Below are 22,135 nucleotides of genomic sequence, written 5' to 3'. Positions count from 1 at the left end.
GTGGCCATACAGGCCACCCGAGGTGAGGTGCTCGGCTGAGCGGTTCAGGAGGTCGTCCAGGACACGAAGCACCAGGGTCTTTACAGGGCCATTCAGGCGGACGTCCACGGTGCCGAACCCAATGGTAATGCACGGGCCAGGCAATAGGCTTGGGTGGCGGCCGCTGGACGAGCGCCGCCGGAGCAGGGACAGGTGGCGGCCGCTGGAAGAGCGCCGCCGTAGCGGGGACGGGAGCCTGGCGCAGCTGGCGAGGAGCCGGAACGGGAGCCTGGCGCAGCTGCCGAGGAGCCGGAACGGGAGCCTGGCGCAGCTGCCGAGGAGCCGGAACGGGAGCCTGCCGCAGCTGCCGAGGAGCCGGAACGGGAGCCTGCCGCAGCTGCCGAGGAGCCGGAACGGGAGCCTGCCGCAGCTGCCTAGGAGCAGGAACAGGGCCGGCAGTCGCTTCCTCAGCCGGCCGCCATTATGGTTTGGGAGTAGAGGGTACGGGAGTGGCAGAGTGCACAAGGTCTCGGGAATGTGAACTCGGAAAAATGGCTGGTACTGAACATGGTGGCTTGGGGGCAGGTTTGACTAGACATGACTTAATTGGAGCCGTGGAACAACGTGTGGGAACAGGTGAAAAATGAAGTGACTTGTGAACAGGGGGAAAAAACGAGAGGGCAAAATTTGACCTTTACTTGAGCGCCTCCGTTGGCCCCCACGCGGCGGTCCCGGGTAGACGGCCAAACGGGTGCCCAAGAAAAGGTCAGAGGGAAAGGATTTGGACTCACTGGGGTTGGAAACGGGGAGACGTGACAAAAACTGACGAGGACGGGATAAACTAGGGAAGGACCCCGAAAAATCTAAGTCTGTGTCAGAGTCAGAATCAGACAGAAGCTTAACTAAATCGGGGCCATCTTCACAATCAGAAAAATCAGAATCTAAAGAAACATGTAAAATAGTAGGGCATGGTGAATAACTAGGACAAGTGGGGGGACCCGATGAAAAGGACACAAAAGACTGAACGATAGGGCTTACTGGAGGAGGGTAGGTACGGATGGCAGGCTGAGGACGGGGGGAGGCAGTTTGGTGGCGTCCAGGGTGACGCCATGTTCTTCCCGCTGGGTCCTCTTTCTGGTCGGTTCATTCTGTCACGTACGTGATTAGGGCGAAGGCGAGGAACGCAAGGCAAGAATATGGTGGACCCAATTGCAGGGAAGCAGAAGGCAAGGAAGGAGTGCGGGAGTCTCAAAATAATAATATTTAATCACAATGATAAAAGACAACTGGCGACGATGACATGGCAAAGACGTGACAACGACAATGGACCGACCAGAACTGAAAGAAACCAGGGAACTAAATACAAACAAATTGACGAGAAACGAGTGGCTGGAGAGAGCTGATTGGTCGCCGCAAAGTAGACGAGAACAGGTGGACACGACACCCTCATGAGCACACGACAAACATGGAACAAAACTAAACACAACCCAAACCAAAACAGACCATGACAAGCACGACCCCGCCATCGAACTCTATGGCGATGATTGTTGTCTGCGGAGACATGTAAAATTCCATTTTTAATGTCTTGCATACAAACACTTAATGTCAGGAGTGACGACCCAATCAAGTGTGAAATAAAAAAACAAAAAACAAGTACATCTTTTTGTTAATTTTAACTGACTGCAAAGTTCTCCCGCTATAATCACCAACTTTGTAAACATTCTTTAAAATTATTTTTTAATATTATACTTACATACTATAATGCGCAAAAATGCAAACTCCACACAAGGACCTGTGGCCTGGATGCCACTGGAACCACTTTCCAAATCCAGTTTGATAACAAAAAAAGTAACAGGAAGTTGCATTCTAGTTATCAAAACCAGTCCAGGAAAAACAACTTACAATCATTGAATGTTAACAGAGCTGAATTAATCAAATATACAAATAAAGTCAATTGTTAACAGTCACAGAACAATACGTGTTGTGTACGCATGCGTGTGCGTGCATTTTTGAGTGATATCCCGCGAATTGCCACAATAATCAAAACTTCCGACTGCTATTTTCTTTCCAAGGGAGAAAACCAGCAGCAGGGATGTCCCTCCACTTCCCACAGAGCCGACGCCGTGCTGAACTTCTTCCACAGCAAACCCGTTGAGCGTGAAGCGACAGCGCCTCTGCTGGTCGCAGTCAAGTAGTGCACTCCATTTTGCATTCCCATGCTTGTCTCTGCTCATCCATTTATTGGTCCAATATGTTCCTCCCCCGTTCAAATAACAAGCGCAAGCAATAACATTGTCATTGTTGTTTGTTGAAGCGAGAGCGAATGTGGCGTTTCTCTCTGTCGTGGTATGCGAAGAAAAACCACTGAATGAAATACAAATAAAAATGATAACCTGTAAAAGACGAAATACAATCAGACAGATTGGAAGGAAGCTTGTAGCTAAGCATACACCGTTTAAACAAAAAAAAAAAGGACATTTTGAAGTACAATTCGGTCGTATTTAACTTTTAAGTCAAATACATTTGCAGTTAATATTTAATTGATTTAGGTTCAGTTGTTTAATAACTCAATTGATTGATACAAGGAGAGAAGAAATCCTTTTTATGACGTGACGCTGACTGATGAACCGACACAAAAATCAACAAAGATTTCGACGAACTCCTCAAAATCTCACCTAATACGCCAAACCTAGCAAAACAAATTGAGCGCGACTTAACAGGAACATAATTGCACAAATGGTTTTCATGTACAAATCATTGCACAAATAACATCACGTGATTTGAAAATCCCGAAGGAGACATGTCACTTGTGTTGCGACACCTGGAGGAAGAAGAGCAGAGCAAATCGTGCGCGTGAATTCACATCCAAACGTGACCTAAACCATCTCCACAATCCGGACAGCGTCCGTGTGCGCTGACTCACCGCGTGACGGCTGCTGCGTCTCACTTGGCGACGGAGAATTGTCGGGAACGGCTGAAGAGTTGGAAACGGCTGAAGGAGTGCAAACACAACGTGTGATGTGAGAGATTTGCATATGGGGAGCTGTAAATATTTGTGTTCGCACCCCCACGGGGCTGCACAGCGGCATGCACATTCACGTGTACATTGTTCATTAGCTGACCTTTTTTTTTTTTGTTATGTCAAAGTGATGCCACATTCACACTTTCGTAACAAAGATCGAAATCAGACCTTCACAGGACTGCCGTGTTTCGTGTGTCTCAAAGGAAACAGAAAATGTTTGACTTACAAGCTTGAGAGTATTTTCCTGAAAGGAAAGAGAGAACAGTGTCATTTTCTTGTTGTCGCAAATGCGAAACATTTTCTATTTTCATCTTCCTGACAGACGGAACATTTACGTCCCTCACCTTGTCCGCTTCTGTTGCGCTTGATGACGACCCCGACCGCGACCGTGACCGCCACGAGAGAGAGGACCGCCACGGCAACGGCAATGATGGTCAACATCGTCTTCTTTTTTTCTTCTTCTACATAAAAGCAACAAAAGAGAGTCGACATACTAAGACAGCAATGCAATTAGTGTTAGTAGACGAGACAAACAAGCACGACTGCATTACTGAGAAGAAATCGTGTTGAAAACTTGGGACAGCACGCCGGGAAAACGAGTCCGCGATCGGCCAGCAACAATTGCCGCAGTGCGCTGAGATGACCCAGACGCAAGGAAATATTTCGAAGTTTTAAGTAGAATACGGTTTTTCACAGGCGACATAGCATGACTCCTTCTTGTGACTGGCGAAGAAATCAGCCCGTAGAACATTCAGAACTTCATAATTGTTGAATAGACCGTATGTTGCGATAATATTTGTTATTTGTCTCAGGTTTATAAATCCGATTGTGCGTGCTAAATTCGGCTATTTGCATATATCGTACTCCTGAAAAAATGAACTGTGCACCAATTGAGCCCATTTGGCAGACGCAATTCTGGGTGCGCCCGGTTCGTAGATCGGCTTCCACATTTGTTCGTGTAAGCAATCAATTTGTGCCCATTTTTTGCACGTGCAAACCTTTGGCAAATCAGGCCCAACGTGTGTCATCACCTCGGATGCGCGCGTTGCTCCGGATGCTTCTTCTCTCCAGCTTGGCGACGATGTCGTCCTTGACGGCGGACAGCTGGAACACGCATTCGTAGCGGCCCTCGGCTTCATCGGTCACCTCCGCTTTCAGGTCGGCCGTCGTCTGGAAGGTTCCGTCGGGGTTGGGGAGGGTCTCTCCCATCTCCACGTCCTCGTGGAGCTCCTCGCCGTCCTTCCTCCAAAACAGGGCGGCCGCGCTGGGGTAGAAACCCGTCGCGTGGCAGGTGACCGGAGAGGACGGCGTCTTCTGGAGGAGAGACACCGTGGGAAGCTCTGCGCAGAAAGAGAAAGGTGGACAGAACGTGTGAGGAGGAAAGATGGAAAGAACCAAAGACGGAGAGCATGTGCGAGAAACAAAAGATGGAGAAAATGTTTCCGAAGAAAGGTGCAGAGAATGTGTGACAGGAAAAAAAGAGAGGGAATAAGTGAGGGGATGAAAGATGGAAAGAGGAGGAAAGAGATGGCAAGAAAGAGTAAGGGCATGAAAGGAGAGTATGTGTGAGAGGAGGAAAGATGGAGAGAATGCAAGAAACAAAAGACGGATGAAATGAGAGAAAAGATGGAGACAATGTGTGGAAAGATGGAGAGAATAAGTTGGAGGATGAAAGGAGGAATTTGTTCGAGGAAAGAGCAAGCATGTGAGAGGGAAAGACGGAGAGAACGTGTGAGAGGATGAAGGGAAAAGGAAAGTGGAAAGAGTGCAGTTTGTAATGACAGTAACTTTCCGATAGGGGGCGAGCTAACATGACACGATTGCACCTGTTCTCATGAGGACGTCCCTCCCATTGGCCACGTGCTTCTTCAAGTAAGAAGGACAAATCCTAGTGAGGATATGCTTCCTTTGTTGATTCAAACGTTCGTCACGGTCCAACTTGAGTTTGGTGACGAAAGCTTGTGGTTGAGCTGCGATCCATCTCATTGCCTTCACCTCCATCGAGATGAAGGCTTCTCCATCGTAACTGAGGTCTTCCCAACCATCAACCTCACCGGTCTCGTCGTCCCATTCGCAGCCGTACATCTGCTGGAACATGTGAACACCTGAAAGCATCGCACACACGCACACGCGAGGAAGTGACAGGATGTTCAGAGATAAGTAGCACTAACGTGTTTATTAATCGTAGAAAAGTGTATGAGCACATCAAATCTATTTGAATCGTAGAAGGTTGAACGTCAGCAAACCTCCAGTTTGGTTGAAGCGCTCTTTTACAATTTCAATGTTGCTTTTGAAGACCTGCTCTGAACCAATACTGCTCTCTGTTTCTCTCTCCCAGAAGTGAGGATCATCTGCTGTGATTTTCTTCATCCAGTCCTGTTTGGCTTTTGTTTTCCTGCTCTTGCTGTCGTAGTGCAAAATCGGAACGCCGTCAACATACGCGACCTCAAAGTACTCGGATAGGTTTGGAACTTGAGAGCACGTCATGAAATAACTGAGCGTGTGACTCACTGAAAGAAAAGAGAAACAAGAAAATGACACTTGTTTTTTTTTAACATATAACAATCTTGTTGCATTCCAATTTCAAAATGATTCTGTCCTCAGTTGAAACATTGTCACGCTTAACATGTCTTTTTATGCGCCTTCAATTTCTCCCATGTTATCTCATCACATTGTCACTCACAACCTTCTCATCGGACTTGACAACCGACACTCATCATTTTGTTTTTACTACTTCCGTTTGTCAGCAAATATGTTCGACGCCCGAAACGAGATTTTGGACGACACTCCTCTTATCGGGGATTTACATATGCTGGCAAAAGAACTTGTATAGCGTTATTTTTACCGTCCTCTTTAATTCATAAAATGACACGTCACTTGATTTTAAAAAAAAATAATAAAATACAAACTGAAAAATAAAATGTGGTCATCATTATGATCAAAAATGAAAAACCTAATGGGTACATGTTGACAACCATGCATGTATAATATACAATGTATTTTATTCTTACATCTATATGAGGTGAAATACAACTTTATTGCCATTACAGTTAAATGTTGATTAACAGATGCAATGAATCAATAATCTGCAGTTTAATATGGCATGTGAGAATCTTATGGAATCTAAATAATAATAATAATAATAATGTGTACTTTACCGTTGATGAGAGTTTAAAAGAGTGAACCTACTTCGGGGCGGTGAAAAGGTGTGGTACGCAAATGGTCCGTGAAGAAACCCGGAATTAAATACAAATCAAATATTAGACTGGAGTTTGTAGCTATGCTTACAGCCTATTAATACTTCAATACTTTTTTTAATCCAGTGCAATATTTTTTTTTTTTATTATTTTACTTTTGATGTACAGAACATACTTTTCCTTTAGGTTTATGAACGTTACCGACGAAATATTCCAGCAAACGTTATTGGCTATAATAACAAAGTTGATGTTTTCCAGTATTAACGAAAAGGATAAAAGTGTTCACGTGAAAGAATTTTGCGCTCATTAAAAATGTCAAATCAGCAAATGAAGGAGACGAAATCAAGGACGTGTTGGTTGAAAAACAAGAGCGTCACCATGAATCATAACCGCGTCCTTAATAAAATAAAGTTGTCAACAAAGTGCACTTACCAGGCGTCACGCTGTGAATTTGCAGAGCCGCAACAAAGAATGCCAATAAATTCATTCTCAGCATCAAAAGTTGCTTTGTTATTTTTGTTGTTCAAGCGGAGCATCAAGTCAAAGAGGCGACCATCAGGTCGACGGGCGGAAATGAAAGACTGTGGTTCATTACAGACCCGTTCCGAAATGATTTCAATTATCGTGCGGCGTATATGGGTCAAAATAAAAAATAAAACATAATAAAAATAAAAACGACAAGTGTGTGTGAAAGGACGTAAAATGAGATGAAAGGCAGCACAAGTGATTCAAAAACAGCGACGCCCTTCTTCTTCCTGGCAGCAAGAGGTAACTGCAACCCTGCTGTGCCTTTCTGTGAAATCACGTGACGGTAATTCGCGGTTAGATGTGAGAACGTCACCGCTGCTGCCATCTTTGATGTGGCACAGTGGTGAACGCTGGTGAACCACTCACGGGCCACGTATCGTGGGATTCAGACTGAACAATGGCGTCGTTCGAAATCAATTGATTCCCCACTCGCTTACGTATGTGGGGCTGGTGTACTGCATGACACATATCGCCGCCCTTAAAACCTTCCAATTTCACCATGGGCAAGAAATATGCAGTTAAATGTATCGAATGCTTGATCCTTCGGGTATTTTGACAAAAGCATGCTACAGATGTTGTTAAGACACATCAGCACTGTTTTAAAATGTGAAACAATGTTTTCACCGTAACAATGTTTTGCTTTCTCTCTCTTATCTTGCAACCTTCCCTTTGAAGATGAAGTTGACGCCGTCCGCGGAAGCGAAAGTGAAAGTACTTGTGAGAGGGGGAAACAAAACGTATGTCGTCGGTTGCCTCCGCTCACTTCATTCTCGTTTGGTGAAATAAGAAGAAGACGACGAAAAGGGGACCAAGAACGAGAAGGAGCGGAATAACAATGACGAATATTTGCTCCATTTGTTACCTTTCTTTGCTTACACTTCCCTGCTTCGTCCAAGGTATGCTTCCTTCACCTTCAAGACATTTGCAGCAAAACATGTGCCGAACGATGCTCAAGAGCATGTTACCTTGGTCTCGCTTTGAATTTTGAGTCGTTGTACACACACATTTAACTTTACGACCACTCCAATTTTGTTTTTGTCTAATCTTTAACGGAATTTGGTGCGGCGTGTTCTTAGCGGAGTGATGCCCCCTGTGGCTAAAGAGCGCAACAACAACAGCCAATGCTATCCGGTATTGTCCCCGAAGCTTCGAACAACGTTACCGCTTGATCGTAAGCATGCATTAAAAAAAAAAAAAAAAAAAAATGGCCATCGTAAGAATAAAAGTATCTGTAAAATAAATGTGCAATTATTAAACCATGAATATAATGGTAACCTTTTCACCTTTGCTTTCTTATCTTAAAGTATCAAAATTGCATAACTTTGTTCAATCAGTGGCACGGGAAGGGTAGAGTGAAAATTATGGAACTATATCTCTTCCATCTGAGTTTCAATTCTAATTTCTAACACTGAAGAAATTCAGACAAAATTCAATGATTTTTTTTAAAATGTTGAATTATTGGCGATATTAAATTGTTTTTACGGCTTATTAAAAAACTGAATATTTTGATAGTTTAAAATTTTTGGGGGGAAATTCTAATTCAAACTCCGATATTTAAATCGAAACTTGCAGATATATAGATGCAGTTCCATATAAAATAAAGGTGATTTTTGCTGCTGACTTTGCACCATACTCAAAGCGTGACAAAGCTCAAGCAAGCGGCAGACTCGGTTTTGGTCACGCAGACTCAAGTCCAACCCTCCTATCACCGAGATCCAATGACGGAAAATATGCTCTAGCATTTGGCGGGCCATCAGCAAGTCAACTCGTTGCACTTGTTCCCACAGCTTGCGGCGGCCGCTCCTGTCCCGCGCTGGAGTGCTGGTATTTGAACGAGAAGGTGGCGGAAGGAAGTCTCACGCGCGGGCCCAGCCAGGTCAAGTCCCTACTTCGCATCAGGACGGAAGGTCACCGTGCAGTCAGCCCGCAATCTTCGGTCGACCCCAGCATCCAGAGAGTCTACGTTGTTGCCGGTGTGTGGGAGTGTGTAATAAATACCCTCGTCATCATGATACACGCGCGGGCAAGGTTCACCTCTTGTTGTCGCCCACAATCCAAATCCAAAAGAATCCAGTTGTCTCCGTTCAGCTTTTGCAGATGTTGCAAGGCGTTCTTTGATGGAATGGTTGCCTGTCGCTTGCCACCCTGATCAGATCCGGCGGCGACTCTGTGCCACCGCTCACCCAGCGGCTCGACCCGCAAGCCCTTTTGTGAGCTCAGCCACTTTCAGCCGCAGCCCTCCACCATCAAATGGGCCACCTCGCTGGCGGAGGACCTCAGCCCCATTTACCTGCAAGCCGACTGGTTTTCCGCCGCTGTTCAGGACCTGGACAGACGGCACGGCACATCCAGCATCATGCGCGCGCCCGCCGGGACCAACGAGCTGGACGGTAACGGCTGCGGTTTGCGTCCGAGCCGTTCACTTCACCTTGGGGAGTTCTCATGCTCCCGCTTTGCTTTTTCTTTCCTCAGTGGTCCTCAGCATGACCTCCGCGACACTGTTAGTGCAGTCCAGAATCGGGGAGCCGGTGCTGCTGGATTGCCAGTTCTGGGCCGACCCCGCTTCTCCGCTGTACGGGTCCGGCTTTGCAGTGGAGTGGCGCTACCAGTCGCGAGGCAGCGGCCGACTGCTCCTGGCCTACGACGGCAAGGCGGACCGGCTGTCTGACTCGCCGGAGGAGGGCGCCACGCTGGACTTTGAGGCGCTGCACCGGAACGGCAACGCGTCCCTGATGCTGCAAGAAGCCCAAGTGCGCCATTCCGGAACGTACATCTGCATGGTGTACCTGCCGCACCTTCTGGCTCAGGTCACCATTCAGCTGGAGATCGCAGGTGAGCCTTGTCAAGCCCTGGAAATAGAATGAGTGCATAGTGGTGTACGCAATTCACAAGTTTTCCCAAGTTATGAGCCACCTCTTGGGCGATTGTTTTTGCTTTGTGCTGTGAGTGTAAGTTGTAAGTTACAAGTAAGCTTCAGATCCACCAGCGCTGCTGACATCACGGTCCTCGAAAGGCACACAGAGAGAACAGCAAAAATGTTTGCAACTCAATGCTCTTTTCCACCTTCCACCCAGAACCTCCTTCCCTGTCCATCCACCCGTCACCGCTTCCCCTCCCCACCCCCGGCCAGATTTTGACAGTCCGCTGCGAGGCCTCAGGCTTTGCCCCCCATTCCCTGGAACTGAGCTGGGAGTTGAAAGGCCCGGATGGGAAGAGCCGGTCACTGGGACCAGGTCGCCTCTCCGGCCACAGACTAGCTTGGGACGGCACCTATAGCCAGGACACCCGGCTGGAGCTGGACACGTCTGATCCGGAGCTGGGCGGCGGGGGGGAGGTCACCTGTGTCGCCGAGCATCCCGGGGGTACGCGCCGCGCCGCTGTGGCCCTCAAAGTCATCGGTAAGATGAGGGAAGTTTTTCGTATCTTACCCCAGGAATGTTGATTCGCGGGTCAGCGAGTTGGCCGTCGAGATTGCGGTCATGCTTTAAGATGCCGTAAAAAGGACTCTTGTCGTCTCAGGCTTCAGCACGCCGTCCATCGAGGACTCCATGGCGATGGTGGGAGTGGCCTTGGTGCTCTACGGCCTCATCAAGTTCGTCTCTTGGACCTTCCTCGCCTCAGGTGGTAAAATTTTCCAAAGCTAGTGTGCTGGTAGAGTGACGTGTTGTTGTTGTTGTTGTTGTTGTTGTATTCTTACCCTATGCACCTTTGAGGCTGAATTTAATTGAAAATGTTTTCAAAACTTGTATCTTGAAAGCTGTATTTTATATTTCTGGGGACCAAGCCCTGCTGCGAGTAGCGAAAAACCCTGAGTCATTGACGCTAGCCTAAAAATGTTCAGAATTGCTGTATTCATTAATTGAAAATTTTTTCATTGAAAAATATACCACAAACTATGATCCCACATCTTACGACATTACCCTTAAAAATAAATAGCTTAATGTCAACGCAAAAGTATACAGATGTGGTGAAGATTCTCTGGAACCTCCCCTAACGACCCAGGCTAAACTTAGCTCCTCTCCAACATGCAAAAATATTAAACAGTCGGAATGTGTCACTTCAACATACAGCGGAATCTCCATTTAGTATGTTGTTTGAGTTTGAAATTAATATACATGGCTAATGCGTGGGATAAATTAAAATTTAGCCTCACTTTTACCTTTAATGAAGATTCTTGATGGCGTATGGAAGACAGGGGAGGGGTTAGAGAGCCGTTTGCCATTTTCATCCTTTGCTACGAGTTCTTCCTTGAACTCTTATCGTGTTTCTCGCCTTCTTAATCAAATGGCTGCTCGGAACTTTCTGCATTGCACAATGCAAGCTTTTATTAACAACTTAAGGTAGCAACAACTCTCCCGGTCTGCTTGGCAACAGTCATGCTGACAAGTTGGGATAACATCGGCATAACATCCTGTCAAATGTCAGGCCTTCAGAATAAAAGCATGCCAGTACAGTAACAATTTCAGCAGACTTTTGTTGGCCCCATGGTGGCTTATTTTGCAGTCGGGCTCAAACTATTTTGTTTATTGAGTGAAACTGATATATTAGGCCTACGGCATGGTTTTGTTTTGAAGGTCTGACTGTAAAAATATGTACAAAAAGCTGCAAATAAAAAAAAACGTGAGAACCTAAATCTGTAGTGAACTTCAAATATGTGAAGGATTACCGGACTGCAAGCATTGGGGTGAAAGTGAATGTCTACTATTTTTATTTGTAGGTTCTGATGAGACACAAGAAACAGACAAGGCAAGTTGATTTGTCAAGTGAAGTGTAAAACAAAATGTTTTGTCAGTGTTTGACCTCACAACTTTTAACTTTCTGCAGAAAGAGAAGTGAAGAAGCTTGCCTGCTTTGTAGCACACAACGCTGGAAAGTCCAAGCAAAAGTCACCTTTTCCCTTTTACACCTCGTCAATGTCACAAGCAACAAGACCATTTTTTGTGCACACAAGATTTAATATTTGTGGATTCTGCAGTTCTCTCCTTTTCACTCCCTCCAATATTTGCTAACATTGTTGCGGTTTGTTTTTGGAATGTACGACAGAAAATAAGAATAAAGTGAGTTTTTGCTCAAATCGGTGCTTTGTCGGGCTTGTTCATTTGATCTAATACACATTTGTTTATGTTGCTATAGGTTTTCTCATTTTAATTTTACAAAAAATAAGATTCTGAATACAGGGTGCATCACACTCAGTTAATTGTTGTCCCCCCCTGTTGATAATCACTCACGCGGACTTGGGACTTTTATTTAATAATGATTCCATCATATTCATGTCGGGATTGACATGTTCGACACAACTGAGTTTTAAAATTCCTTTTTCCTATGGAGGTGTTCTCTGTAAGCAACTATTGTTCAATTTGTGCTAAAAAAGTATTTTGTTTTCTGGTTAAAAAAAAATAAAAATGAAATAACTAATCACTTTATTAAGAAACCTAAAGTTGACAAACTATTTTATTTTGTTGGCCACAAAAAAATAAAAATAAATGATGTGGTGCGTCGGATCTGGCCCCTGGGAATTGAGGTTGTGACCCAAAAATACATCACAACAAAATTATTTGTGTTTATTAGTTTAAGCAGACTAGTGTTTGTTTTTATTGAGGTGGCTCACATTTTATGATCAATTATGCAGAAATCCGTGTCATTCCACAGAGTACCCTTCCCACAGTTCTTGCAACTGTTTTGATCCTGGACGCCCAAAACAAGTTCCCCTCCGCTGCACTGGGTGGCGCTAGTGAGAATGTTTACAATGCGCGGCTATGCCCGTCGAAGACACATCCGAGCTTGTTCTCTATAATTATTATTTTTTTAAATGTCGTTTAGATGGACATAAAAATCCCAGCGACGAGTCGTAACATCGCGTGAGACAACTTCGACTTTTCGACGAGGTTAATTATTTTTTTTGTCTAGATCAAATGTACTTTTTTAAAAAAAATAAATAAATCCCGGCAAGTTCGCTAACATCAGCTTGAAGTCACCGCGCGAACTAGCAAGCTAACGCTAACGTAAGCTAACGAGGGGCAACATTTTGGACAATGCCGACAGGGAGTCGATGTTCTGCCCACAGCCCCTACTTGCCCTAACCAACAGGTTGGTATCCATGAACATGTCATTAGTATTATTCTTTTTTTCTTGTTAGCGTGTAAAAAAACCGTTAGCGTTTTGTGCTCGCCGTGCGTCTGTTGTGTGCTGTTAACTAGCTTCCGTCTTTCACTGTACACTTCACAGCTTCGTTGGAACGTTTTGAATTGCAAAACCAAATAATAATAATAATAACTTTTAAAAAAAGCCCTATATGCATCCTCATGATCGGGACATTATAGATGATCCCTCCTGCGAGTAAACAAGTCACTTTGTACCCGTTATTATTTATTAAAAACGTCAAAACTACGCCAGCAGGTTCCCTTTACTCGTTCTACATGTATCTTAAACTTAATGGGAGTTGAGTACATTTTATTTACTTAGCGTTTTTCACAGAGGTGACTTAAGATAGTGCTTCAGATCCGAGGTGTGTCAGAAATGTTGCTGGACTACTGTCCCAAAAGATGCATGCACCCAAACTGGACGTTTTCGTCTTCACTACGGGGCAGGCGATCTACCAGCACGTCTCCCATGAAATCCTCTGGCGTTTGCTCGATTTAATGTGTGACAAGAGGTGAGAGTAGTGACACGCCAACCGACGAGCACCTGACAGTTCCTGGTCGGGTTGAACCTGGCCAACCAAGCTAGAGCAACCTCCCTACTCTCCTTACCTGGTTAGGTGATTTTGTTTTTTTCCGCCCTCTTTCCCAAACTCAAGGGGGTCTTCAAGGGGACCCACATTAGTCGATCACGTAGTATTGGGTCCGGCTTTGAAGAGTGACCATTTTTCATCAGCGGCCCCCATTTCCAATGCAAAGACGTCCCACCCTTTGTTTTTTTTCTTGGACCAGATTTGAAGGATGACATTTTTCGGTTCTTTGGTCTGATGTGACCAAGATAGAACTGTACGGTCTCAATTCTAAGCAGTATGTGTGGAGAAAACCCGGCACTGCTGTTCACCTGCCTAATACAATCCCAACAGTGAAGCATTGCGGCCGGCGGCATCGTGCTGTGTGCGTGTTTTTCAGCTGCAGGGACAGCGCGACTGGTTGCCATTGAAGGGAAGACGAATGCGGCAAAGTACAGAGATATTCCGCACGAAAACCTTTTCCAGAGCGAAAAAAAAAAAAAAGTGAAAAACCCCCAAGAGGGTGCTTCTATTCAATACCGAGTAAAGGGTCTCTATACTTATGGTCATGTGATAGTTCAGTTTTTCTTTTTAAATAAATCCGCAGAGATTTCGTCAATTCTGTTTTCTTACTGTCAATAGGTGTTGTGGGGCCGTGTGTACATTTATGAGGACAAAATGACCGTGAATGATTTTAGCAAATGGCTTAAATATGACAGTGAACAATGTAAGGGGGTCTAAATACTTTCTGGACCCACTGTAACTAAGAGATGAGTCAGGACAAGCCTCAGTCATCCCTGACTATAGGCTTCATCATAAATACAAATTTTAAGTTTACTCTTGAATAGAGTCTGCATCAGATGTTTCCACGAGAGAGGAGCCTGATAGCTCAAATCTTACCTTCAATAAAGATGTCTGCCTTTATCAAACAAACATTCTGTCTTTGACACTCCGTCATACTTGTTGGATGTGTTATGTTCTACTTCCTCCTCCTATTTATGCTTTCAAAGAAGAATCTGTCCACATGGCGGTGGCCCCGGGATCCATCGCAGACGTCATCGTCGTGGAGGACGAGGACACCCCTCGCCCGTCGTCCTCGTCTTCTCAGGGTAAAGCCGCGACCTATTCGCCGCGTCGAGTGCCGGTGTCGGCCCCGACCCACATCGCCCAGTCGCCTTTCACCGCCGCCAGCAAGAAGAGGCACGTCCTGCAGGCGGAGAATCAGAAGTTGTTCTCGGAGGTGATGGCGCACAATCAAATGAGACCCCCCCCCCCCCAAAAAAAAAAACGACTGCCAGTTTTCATTGATGTAGTCAGAGAGGTACTGTATATGGTGGTGGACATCTCAAAGACGCAGTCATAAATACATTGGGCAATGAATACTTCTCTGGAACTGTATAATTAGCAGATGCTTGGAGCTGGCCAAGTTCCTTGGCGCCCAGCCGCTCACGTACGGACGCGTTATTGGCGATATCATGATGTAGCCAAGCAACTCAGTGTGAAAAGGGCGTTCCGGTTCTGTTCTCTGACGTTTGTGACATCTGTGTTTCCTGCCTCCTTTCAGTTTGTGGAGCACGTCGCCGCCGTGACCCAGGACTGCCCCGAGGTTTTGGAATTCCTGAAGAAGAACCATGCCAAAGCCTGTTCCGACTACCTGTCGTCGGTGGAGTTCCGCAACAGCTTGGGCCGCTGTTTGACCCGCGTGGAGAACAACCGTTCCAGGATGTTCGTCTACATCTATGAGCTGTGCATGGTGCTCATGCAGCACAAAGACAGGACGAAGAGGAAGAAGAAGCCGAGCGCGCTTGAGTCCGCCTCCGCTTCTGCCTCCGCGTTGGATTGTCTTCCGTCTACCTCGTTAAAAAGTGAAAGCCAGACTACTGTCCAGACGACTGTGCAGGAACAAGGAGGGAAGCCGGCGACGGAAGACGAGAAGCCTTCCACGTCGGGTCTTCTGGAGGACCGGCTGAAACTGGAGAAAAAGGCAAGCAGGGCCTCCAGGAAGCAGGTTAGTGTCCCAAGGTGTGCTCGGCCGTGTTCACTTTCTATTCAATGAAATTTAGTTAGTGACATGCAGTGAAGCTCCGTTCATCGCTGGGGATACGTTGCAGACCAAAGCGCTATAGGTTCAAGTCTTCGATACGTATAGCCATATAATTTCATCCAACAAACGTCCGCTAGGTTAACGGCAACTTGACTAATGCGAAACGCCATCGAGCTGGGCTAATGGACCTAGGCACAGATGATAAGGTAAAGAAGATAACATCTTTAAACAACTGCTACTTTAACACGGAGTCACAACACATACAAACACACACAAAGACCATGGGAACATCCTCACAGGCATGCAGTTTCTCTGCTTTGTGGGAACGACTTATTGGAGATTTTGTGGAACAACCTCGTACTACGCCAAAGGTGCTCAACTCTGAATTCGGACTTGGTTGTATACTCTCAAAACCCATAAAATTGCTTAAAACGCTGCGATACAGTGGGATGTGAGTGATCAACCGTGATATAGCGGGGGAACACTATAATATCACAAAGCAGAATCAGAACTGAAACTCAAGACAATGCAGTACTAAGATTGTAAGTCCAACTGGAAACCTCGCTGAAATTGAGAGCAACCAACAAACCAGAAAAAAGTAAAACGTACAGATCGATAGGAACAATAACAAATGAACAGTGGGCACATTTAATGCAAATGACGGACACTTGGAGCAGTAGGTCCCAGAAGTAAAACACGAACATGTCGCTGTCCATCCATATTGAGGGAGGTCTCTTCCGCTGTGCTTGCATTCCCAGATCGCGTACCTGGAGAACCTGCTGAAGGTCTACGACGACGAGATCTGTCGCCTGCAGCGGGCCGAGCTCTCGTTGAACGACCTGGATACAGAGGACTCCTTGTACATCCAGGAGCACAAGCTCAAGCGCAAGGTCCGTCTGCCTTTGGCCCGGCGTGCTAAGTTCCCGCCAGCCTACGCCGCTCTTTGCTCCTCTTACAGATGATGAAGATCTACAAAAAGCTGTGTGAGCTGAAGGACTGCAGCTCGCTGACGGGCCGAGTCCTCGAGCGCAAAATCCTCTACACCGACACCAGCTATCCTGAGATCAGCAGGAGGGTGAGCCCGGCTTCCGTCGTCCGTGCCCGAACGTCGACGATCGGGTCGTTACTCACCGTTTGAGCCCTCGAACTGCATTTCAAAATATATTTACAGCTTGGGAAACACACACACACAAAACACACACACAACCTTGCCAAAATTATAAGACTGTAGCCCAGTGGTTCTCAAAGCATGGACCCCTTAAAGGGGAGACTTTTTTTTCCAAGGACCCCCTCTCGATCCTAACCGCAATTTAACATAACGACCACGTGTGTGCCGTAAGAATGAAAACCCAGTTCGAGAACCGCTGCGTTCGATCGTTTTTGCCGTCCTTTCAGATCCAACGCTACATCAACAGCCCCGAGGTCTGTATGAACCCGCCCGACTACCAGGACATCCTGCAGCAGGTCCAGCTGGCTAGCAAGCAGCACAACCTGCGCCTGAGCAGCAGGCAGCAGGAACAGATCGCCCGGAAGGCCTTCAGCGACACGGGCAGCAAGATCCAGCAGAGGCGCCAACAAGACCTGCTCTATGACTTCGGCTGCCAACTGACCAGCGAATACAAGCCTGGTAACACACGCCTTGACTTGGGCATGGACCCACCGCCACCGTCTGAGCCGGTGTTAATTAAAGAATTGATTTCAAAGGAACTTTCACATTACAGACACTCCCCAACTTACGCACAAGTTGCGTTCCACCAAACTCTGTGTATTTTGAGTTTCTCAAGTCTCATTTATTTTGCCGTTTTTCTATTGTATCTACATATTCCTTAATGCCTATTCTCCCTCAGTCTTTGGCACAGAGTGAACAGTTCTCCAAATAAGAGAGACAGTGTACTTGCTTCAAGCTGTTTATTTGTCACTCCAAGTTGAAGTTTCATGGAAAACTGACATACGAAACAAAAGAAGATCAAGAAAATCTATTTTAACAACCAACTTGTCAACTAAACCGCATCATTTCGATGAAGAAGTCTGCCCACTTAATGTGAACATAATACCAAATGCCATAGGTGGGCTAACGGAAATTAGAATTGATGTCTGTGCAATTATAAACCCTCAAACAACTGCACACACACGCGGAGCAACAACACATAAAAACAGACCACACCACAGTACCCACAGATGTTTGTTGTCTCATAATTAGAGAATTGCCTGTTACTGTGTTAGAAAATCAAACATTCAATACCTTGTCTTCGTCTCTAAAGACAACGACCCGGCGCTGAAGGACCCCTCGCTGCTCCGGAAGCTACATGACAACCGGGAACTGGGTCTGAATCGCCTGGAAGATGTCATCAACAAATACGCTGTCCAACAGGAGACGACGGACGAGAAGGACACGACGCGGCGGCACAGCGAAGAGGTGCGGGCGCTCGATGGCGACCGATTTGATCAGCACAGGGCTTTTTCTCACTTGTTTTGTCTTCCTGGACGCAGCAAGAGGAGGAGGCAGATGAGGAGGAGGATGACGTGTCCTCAGACGAAGACATCGAGGAAGAGATCAAGGCCAGCAGCCAGCAGGATGGACCGGGTAAGAACCACCGGCAAGGAAACCATCTAGAGCTTGGCGATTTGAAGTTTTTTTTTTTTTTTTTTTTTTTTTTTTTTTTCCCCCCCCCCCAGTTCAAAATGCATTCAAGCTTATTATGCACTTCTTACACTAACAGCAATCAATGGCTGTGACCAGAATGGAGCTAGTTTACAAAGGTACAGTCAGGGTTGAAGATTTAGCGACTTTTCCGACCCCTCTAGCGGCCATTTTAAGTAACAGAAAACATAAGCGGAATCATTTTTACATTGTTTTCCGTATGACAAGGAAGGAGCCTGGTGGAATGAAGTAAATGGAGACTTTGCCAAAGACATTGTGCCCATTTATACCTTGCAAGAGCAGCCATTTTGCAGCCACAATATTTTCCTGAGGTCACCTTGCCTCACTTGTACAAGTCTACATAAGAGTTTGAAGGCTCATTTTGTGATATTAAACTGTTGGACATTTATTCAACCTCAGCTGTAACAATGGGGGGAAAAAAACATTTCCATTTTTTTCTGTGGAAGTTAATGCTGGGGGGAAAAAAACTGTTTCAAAGCATTTGTTGTAAATGGAGAAATAACGCAAATACCACAAGGGAACAAAACAAACATTAAAACTTGTCATTGTTATTTGCTTTTTTGAAAAGCGAAAGGTGGGGGGGGAGGGGGGCGGACATTTAAAATGGGAAATTGTATTTATTGAGAAAAAGTAGATTTTACTTTTGAGGCCACGTCAACTTGCCTTAAAGTCATCCTTCAGGCTTAAAGTCAAAACGCCTTTTAATCCTCCCTCATTAGATGACGACGGTGAAGATGGCAGCAATGAAGACGGCGGCAACGAGGCGGGGAAAATGAGCGACGGCGCCAACGAGGAGGAGCAGACGTCGGCAAACGAGGCGGTCACTAGCGGCCTCCTCTCTGACGCTAGCATGTCGGGCATCTCGCCGCTGTCGGACGTCACGTCTGCCAGCGGCCCCGGCCAATCGGACGTCACGTCTGCCAGCGGCCCCGGCCAATCGGAGCCCACGCAGCCCCGCTCACCCTCGTCTGGCGGGAACGCCGCCGCCGCCGCATCAGAGGAGCCCTCCCCTCCTGCCAATCTGGTCACCTGCAACCAAAGGTGGGAGTCGGTCTCAAGTCTTCACCTTCAAGTTTCAAGCAACTCCCAAGTTAACTGTCAAAAGTCACGCGAGTCCCCACTTCATTTCAAGTAGAGACAAGTCATTACTTGGGTTAAGCAAATCAGAAGTAATCCAATCTTGCTCAGTCACACCACAAATTTTCACATTAGCCGCTTTATACTCAGTATGTCTTCTTGCGTTAGTTAGCTGTACTAACATTAACGTAGCTTACCTGTCTTTGGCAGAGCTTTTAGTGAAGTTAGATGTTGAGTTGCAAACCATGCGTTCTCGTTTACCGATTTGATCAAAAACAAAATCTCACAGACACATGTAGGAAAATGTCTTATGGTCCAGTGAAACAAAGGCTTAACTTTTTGGCCATAATTCAATTATGTACTGTATGTTTGGCGTAAACACAACACCGCTCATCACCAAAAGAACACCATAACTACAGTGAAGCATGATGGTGGTACTGTTATGCTTTGTGGCTGTTTTTCTTTTTCTTCCGGACTTGAGGCCTGAGATAAGGCGGAGGCAATTAGGAACAGTTGCAAATGGTCAGTGTTGGCACAAAACCTTCACGCTTCTAAAAGAGGGGGAAAAAATCCTACTAGAACATCTGAAATTTATTTGGGGTAAATCAGAGCCACTTTAAATGGTGGCAGGTGTGCAGCCTCCCATTTTAAGATGAGTTTGAATGTGATTAGTTAATTCTGAACACAGTCACATCCCAGTAAAAGTGGGTGTGCACACTTGTGCAACCACATTATTTGCACTTCACCTCTCTTTTTCAATTGAGTTGGAGAGGTTATAGCTCACCTTAATGGTGAAAAAAAGCTTTTGAAATGATGTATTTTGGTCTTGTTTTTCCTTCCCTAATGTCACAAAAACCTGGCATTTGAAGAGGGGTGTGTAGACTTTTTATGTTCACTGTAGTTTTCATTCATGAATAACAATTTCAAGTCCAGTGGAGTTTTTAAGTTAGTTTTAGCAACCTAAGTCCCAAAACTGGCGACTTAAGTCTAACTGGACTCAAGTCATGTGTTAAGTGAAGTGACTGGAGTTCCCTCACCTCTGCCAGCAACGGCACCGACCCACCCGCAGCCGCCAACGGGCCGTCCTCGCCGCTGCCGCCAGAGACGACGTGCCACTCGGCCATCTCCAAAGGCACCTCGCCACCTCGTCTGTCGCCGCCCGAACGTGGACTGGGCAGGAGCCACAAGAGGAAAAGGCCGGACGCCACGCCGAAGCAGAATCACATCACCGCAGACGACAGGTGACCATCTCACTGTAATTCTTGGCTCTGATCTTGCTCCCTTTGGTTTTGTTTTGTTTTTTTCTAAGCTAAGTTCAGCCTGGGTTGTTGGCAGAAGTTCCAGTGTTTTTTTTTTATTTGTTTTTTTTTGTAATTATTTTTATTTTATTTATTTATTTGCTGCAATGTGTAAGAGTAGCAAGTTTAACAAATGACTAGGTTCTCTAGTGCTTGACAATTGGTATTTTTAACCGATTGCCAAGGCGACATACAAGCATACTTCTAGTGTGTGTTTGTGTGTATTATTATTATTATAATTTATTTATTTATTTATTTTTTATCAAATCGGCTACCATTTATTTTTAACGGTAACGTCAAATGAGATGAATGACAATTGCACACAACTGGTGAAATTTCACATAAATGCATTAAGCTGTACAGTTCTTGAAGAGGTTTGTACGTATTTGCGGTTTAAACTATTAATATACGCTATAACAAATTTTTAAGAACGATTTTGGATGTGTCAGTTACTCACATTTTTGCTCTTTGCAGCAGAACTTGGTCTCAATCCCCCTGCAAATAAATGGGGATTGATTTGCATGTTTGTGCAAGAGGAAGTACTTCTTTTCACATTATCTGGAAGGAAAAATAGACTTATTTCTATTCTGTCTGTGGAACCCCTCAGAGAGGTGGCGGTGCTACTGAACATGGGCGTCATCTGCGCCTCTCCGCCGCGGACCCCCAATGCGTCCGACTGCCAGCTGGTCAGCAGCTCGCAGTCGCCGCCCCCCAAGAAGAATAAAGTAAGAGACGCACCGTCCCGTCGGGCGCCGCCATTCGTTCCGGCGCTCACGCCGAAACACGACTGTGTGTCTCCACAGGTTCACGTTGCCACCCAGTGTGACCCCCTGGAAATCATCGAACTGTCCGACTCGGAATGACCGCGCGTCACGAGTCTAAATCGATCTCCGCTTCTGTTGTGAGATCAACTTCCACTCAGGACACCGAGGGGGCGCTGGAACGCCAGTCTGTTTACATTTTTTAAAAGTGCTTGGGATGCTTCGGTTTGACCTCATCATCATGTTGTTGTTGTTGTTGTTCGAGTGCGACCACAGCAACATTTCTGTTTGTTTTCCACCGCGGTCTTCTTGTCACGTCAAGAGATAAGTGACCTTCAGTGGCGTGAGCGTCGCTGAGCTCCGCGCACTTAGCATCTTTAGCATTTAGCAAGCGTGTGAGTGCAAGAGCGGTGGACATTTTGAGTCCGACCAACCTTCAGTCTTAAAAAAAAAAAAAATAAACACAATCTTTTACTTTGTATCTCTACTGTCATGCAGTTTGGGAGACTCCAGGGATTATGTTTGACTCACATTTTTCAATAAAATAAACGTTTTGCATTTGACTTTTTAAAAATTTTAATTTGTATTTTTTTTATGACAAATGTAGGGGTAGGCAGAATATTTAGTGTTTTGTACAGGAGGCCACATACGGCCCACTGATTATTTATATAGCAAGATCGGAATATTTGTTGCATTAATTTAGCTTTTTTTTCCCCCCATGTTTACTTTTTATTCATTTGTCAATAAGTGGTGAATTGATTTATTGTAAATAAACAATTTTACATGCATTTACAAATTTATGTCAATAGTTGTGTAATTATACATTGAAACAAATAGTTTTATTAGCCTACTAAAACAACA

General features: G+C 45.5%; 3 protein-coding genes across 5 annotated transcripts; 2 read left to right on the top strand and 1 right to left on the bottom strand.

The window, feature by feature from the left end:
* Nucleotides 1–1,217: 1,217 nt before the first annotated feature.
* LOC133470924 (class I histocompatibility antigen, F10 alpha chain-like) lies at nucleotides 1,218–7,183 on the bottom strand. Its single transcript, XM_061759885.1, has 8 exons — nucleotides 6,631–7,183; nucleotides 5,248–5,511; nucleotides 4,828–5,106; nucleotides 4,033–4,341; nucleotides 3,346–3,462; nucleotides 3,228–3,245; nucleotides 2,903–2,971; nucleotides 1,218–2,800 (listed from the first exon to the last, which is right to left on the bottom strand). The coding sequence occupies exons 1-8, from the start codon at nucleotides 6,692–6,694 to the stop codon at nucleotides 2,751–2,753; spliced, it is 1,170 nt and encodes a 389-aa protein (XP_061615869.1). The 5' UTR covers nucleotides 6,695–7,183; the 3' UTR covers nucleotides 1,218–2,750.
* Nucleotides 7,184–7,401: 218 nt separating this feature from the next.
* tapbp.1 (TAP binding protein (tapasin), tandem duplicate 1) lies at nucleotides 7,402–11,800 on the top strand. The gene is made up of 8 exons (XM_061759884.1): nucleotides 7,402–7,622; nucleotides 8,514–8,699; nucleotides 8,880–9,116; nucleotides 9,199–9,558; nucleotides 9,801–10,124; nucleotides 10,246–10,347; nucleotides 11,444–11,472; nucleotides 11,551–11,800. The coding sequence occupies exons 1-8, from the start codon at nucleotides 7,562–7,564 to the stop codon at nucleotides 11,560–11,562; spliced, it is 1,311 nt and encodes a 436-aa protein (XP_061615868.1). The 5' UTR covers nucleotides 7,402–7,561; the 3' UTR covers nucleotides 11,563–11,800.
* A 666-nt stretch (nucleotides 11,801–12,466) lies between these two features.
* Nucleotides 12,467–22,070, top strand: daxx (death-domain associated protein). 3 transcript variants are annotated; one of them, XM_061759654.1, is made up of 12 exons: nucleotides 12,467–12,813; nucleotides 14,446–14,672; nucleotides 14,997–15,440; nucleotides 16,235–16,366; nucleotides 16,435–16,551; nucleotides 16,872–17,103; nucleotides 17,738–17,892; nucleotides 17,967–18,060; nucleotides 18,858–19,179; nucleotides 20,262–20,456; nucleotides 21,121–21,238; nucleotides 21,317–22,070. In XM_061759654.1, exons 2-12 carry the CDS (start codon nucleotides 14,457–14,459, stop codon nucleotides 21,374–21,376), a joined length of 2,085 nt encoding a protein of 694 aa, XP_061615638.1. In that variant the 5' UTR covers nucleotides 12,467–12,813; nucleotides 14,446–14,456; the 3' UTR covers nucleotides 21,377–22,070. The 3 variants fall into 3 exon arrangements, with proteins under 3 accessions (XP_061615638.1, XP_061615637.1, XP_061615639.1); XM_061759653.1 differs by having other exon boundaries at nucleotides 14,443–14,672; XM_061759655.1 differs by lacking the exon at nucleotides 14,446–14,672 and having other exon boundaries at nucleotides 12,468–12,813.
* Nucleotides 22,071–22,135: the final 65 nt, after the last annotated feature.

The sequence above is a fragment of the Phyllopteryx taeniolatus genome, chromosome 21 (assembly GCF_024500385.1).
Source record: "Phyllopteryx taeniolatus isolate TA_2022b chromosome 21, UOR_Ptae_1.2, whole genome shotgun sequence".
Taxonomy (NCBI): domain Eukaryota; kingdom Metazoa; phylum Chordata; class Actinopteri; order Syngnathiformes; family Syngnathidae; genus Phyllopteryx; species Phyllopteryx taeniolatus.
The sequence above is the reverse complement of the archived record's forward strand: the minus strand, read 5'-3'. Positions and strand labels throughout refer to the sequence as shown.

Excerpts from the sequence above, each read along its gene's own strand:
- LOC133470924 (XM_061759885.1), bottom strand. The coding sequence starts at position 6,694 with ATGCTGAGAATGAATTTATTGGCATTCTTTGTTGCGGCTCTGCAAATT. Across the intron at positions 5,512-6,630 it reads AATTCACAGCGTGACGCCTG|TGAGTCACACGCTCAGTTAT; the intron begins GTAAGTGCACTT and ends CTTTTCTTTCAG. Across the intron at positions 3,463-4,032 it reads GAGCAACGCGCGCATCCGAG|AAGAAGAAAAAAAGAAGACG; the intron begins GTGATGACACAC and ends GCTTTTATGTAG.
- tapbp.1 (XM_061759884.1), top strand. The coding sequence starts at position 7,562 with ATGACGAATATTTGCTCCATTTGTTACCTTTCTTTGCTTACACTTCCC. Across the intron at positions 10,125-10,245 it reads TGTGGCCCTCAAAGTCATCG|GCTTCAGCACGCCGTCCATC; the intron begins GTAAGATGAGGG and ends TTGTCGTCTCAG. Across the intron at positions 10,348-11,443 it reads TTGGACCTTCCTCGCCTCAG|GTTCTGATGAGACACAAGAA; the intron begins GTGGTAAAATTT and ends TTTTATTTGTAG.
- daxx (XM_061759654.1), top strand. The coding sequence starts at position 14,457 with ATGGCGGTGGCCCCGGGATCCATCGCAGACGTCATCGTCGTGGAGGAC. Across the intron at positions 14,673-14,996 it reads ATCAGAAGTTGTTCTCGGAG|TTTGTGGAGCACGTCGCCGC; the intron begins GTGATGGCGCAC and ends GCCTCCTTTCAG. Across the intron at positions 16,367-16,434 it reads AGCACAAGCTCAAGCGCAAG|ATGATGAAGATCTACAAAAA; the intron begins GTCCGTCTGCCT and ends CTCCTCTTACAG.